Source organism: Pinus tabuliformis, chromosome 8 (genome assembly GCF_031772625.1).
Source record: "Pinus tabuliformis cultivar Carrire ecotype Pingquan chromosome 8, CPIR1, whole genome shotgun sequence".
NCBI classification, from domain to species: Eukaryota; Viridiplantae; Streptophyta; class Pinopsida; order Pinales; family Pinaceae; genus Pinus; species Pinus tabuliformis.
The window spans coordinates 34115333-34118052 of NC_142294.1; the positions used below are offsets into that span (position 1 = coordinate 34115333).

The following is a 2720-nucleotide window of genomic DNA, read 5'->3' on the forward strand; positions in this document are numbered from 1 at the left end:
CCTTTTATATTTTGTTTTAATTTTTATTTTAATATCAAATATTATTATATTATGTTACTTAATTAAATAAATTATAGTTTATGTTAATTTTAATTCATATTATTTAAAAATAATAGATTAATTCTTTTAATTGCCTCATTAATAAAGTAGTAAATATTAGATTTATTTTATTTCATTTTCAATAATTTATAGAATAGTCTTATTTAAATTTTATTTTTATTATTTATTTATTTATTAGTTGTTTAATATATTAATGTTAATTTTAATTAATTAACTAAGAGAGAGAGAGAGAGTTTAGAAATTAAGGAGGGGGTAGGGGACAAACCTGATGTACTACTCCTCGAAAGGTCTGGAGGGATTGATATGTCTAATCAGGGGGAGCCAGTTTCCACTAATCTCATTTCCATTGTCCCTATTGAGGTTATGTGGAACCTTCATAATTTCAATAGCCTCTCTGATTTTTCTCATTTGATAATGATCTTCCCTTGCAATAATCCTGGCATTCTCCAAACATACATGATGCTTGGTTTTGGAGGAGTGCTCTGCAAGAGCTGATGTACGAGATCTCCCATTCTTAATATCTGCTTCGTGCTCTTTAAGTCTTGTTTTCAAAGACCGCCCTGTCTCTCCAATATAACTTTTCCCGCATGAACAATCAATCTTATACACACCCTTGAGCTGATGATGATCAATGTTATCTTTAACAGACTTCATTTTCTGCCTAATTGTTCCACATGTTGTAAACTGAGTGAGTATGTCCTTCTTTCTTAAAATCTTAGCGATTTTATCTGTGACCCCTTGAATGAATGGAAGGTACACCTTCCCGCAACTTTCTTTTCCGTAGTTATCTCAGGGACCCTTGGAGAGAACCTTCTCTTGAGCTCTTTTTATGGCTTTCTTGATATTAAACTCCTTGTATCCTATATCTTTAAAAACAAAGGTTAAGTGCTTAATTTCTTCATTAAGGTGTTCAAAGTCGGAAATTCTAAGAGCCCTAACGGCAAGAGTGTTTAAGACGCCAAATTTTTGGGCTGGATGATGGTATGAATCAGCATGGAGATAGCTTTCTATATGGGTTTTCTTCCTAAAAACTTGGTGTCCCAAAGTACCATCATCCTTTCTACTAGCTAGGGCATCTAGAAAAGGAAGTTTACCATTTTCTTCAAGCTCCATAGTAAACTTGATGTCGGATGATATATATTTAAGATGATTAAAAACTTCTCAAGCTCAGCCTTCCCATGAGTCCATTTTAGGTTGGTGTCGTCAACAAATCTTTTCCACCATGCCAGTTTCAAAGGGTATGAGTCAAGGGCTTTTCTTTCAAAGTGTTCCATGTATAAGTTGGCGACAATGGGTGAAAGTGGGGATCCCATGGCGACTCATGATATTTGCTCATAATAATCGTCTTGAAAACTGAAGAAAGTGGAATGCAAACAAATTTCCGCAAGTTTAGCCATATCTGGATCAATGACTTCTTTTATAACATGAACAACTTCATCAAGGGGAATATTTGTAAATAAAGAAACAACATCAAAACTAACCAGAATATCATCCTTATCAACCTTTTCGTTCTTGATGAGTTCTACAAAATCATTAGAGTCTTTTATAAAGGAGTCTGTGTTTCCAACTAGAGGTTTCAGGATCCTGGCCACATATTTAGCTAATTCATAGGTGGGGGAACTAATGGTGTTGACTATTGGTCTAAGAGGTACCCCCTCCTTATGAATTTTTGGTAATCCATAAATTCGGGGAATGACCTCACTGGATGGAATTAACCTCTTTTTTGTTTTATCATCGAGGTTTGATCCCATGACAACCTTCTTAACCTGCTTAATAACCTTGGAAGTGGGGTTGGAGTAGAGTCTTTTGTAACTACCACAGTTTAGATGTTCATTCATTTTATGAATGTAATCATCCTTATCTAAAACAATAGTCACTCCTTTATCTGCCCTAAGCACCACTATCTTGTCATTATTATGAAGTGACCTAAGAGCAATCTTTCCTTCCTTATTTAAATTACCCTTTGGTGGCTTAGCTTTCATCATTATAAGGGCACACTCCTGTTTTAGTACTTCTTTGTCATCCAATGAAAGGCCTTGAGTCCCATTCTCAATATTGCAGATGATGTTTTCAAATGGAATGTTTTTGGGAGAGACCGTGAATCCCAAGCCTTTGCTAAGAGTATTAATTAATTAAAATAATATAAATTAAAAATTGGTTAAAAAATTAATAATTACTTATTTGTCATAATAATAAACTTGTTAAAAATAAATCAATAAATCAATAAATTAATGAATATTAGGAATAATAAATTAATAAACACCATTAAGCTTTATAAGTTAATTTAGGTGATTTATTATAAAAATTTATTAACATTAAGATATTAAACAACTAAAAATAAAAATAAAATTTAAATAAGACTATTCTATAAAGTATTGAAAATGAAATAAAATAAATCTAATATTTACTACTTTATTAATGAGGCAATTAAAAGAATTAATTTATTATTTATAAATAATATGAATTAAAATTAACATAAGCTATTTATTTAATTAAGTAACATAATATAATAAGATTTCATATTAAAATAAAAATTAAAACAAATTAAAAGGAAGAAATAAATTTATGAATTAATTAATTTTATTATCTAATAATTCATATTAAATTAAAACAATAAAAATTAAATAGGTTATATATTTTAGAATTAGTCGGCTTCTACT

The 2720-nt window shown here is 30.3% G+C and overlaps 2 protein-coding genes across 2 annotated transcripts; both read right to left on the minus strand.

Annotated features, from left to right (window-relative positions):
- Positions 1 to 333: 333 nt before the first annotated feature.
- On the minus strand, positions 334 to 714 carry LOC149233999 (uncharacterized). Its single transcript, XM_089368115.1, has one exon. The coding sequence runs from the start codon at positions 712 to 714 to the stop codon at positions 334 to 336; it is 381 nt and encodes a 126-aa protein (XP_089224241.1).
- A 665-nt stretch (positions 715 to 1379) lies between these two features.
- Positions 1380 to 2042, minus strand: LOC149234000 (uncharacterized). Its single transcript, XM_089368116.1, has one exon. It carries the CDS (start codon positions 2040 to 2042, stop codon positions 1380 to 1382), a length of 663 nt encoding a protein of 220 aa, XP_089224242.1.
- Between the last annotated feature and the right edge of the window lie 678 nt (positions 2043 to 2720).

Bases quoted from the DNA above. Each gene is read 5' to 3' on its own strand.
- LOC149233999 (XM_089368115.1), bottom strand. From the start codon at position 714: ATGAAGTCTGTTAAAGATAACATTGATCATCATCAGCTCAAGGGTGTG.
- LOC149234000 (XM_089368116.1), bottom strand. From the start codon at position 2,042: ATGAAAGCTAAGCCACCAAAGGGTAATTTAAATAAGGAAGGAAAGATT.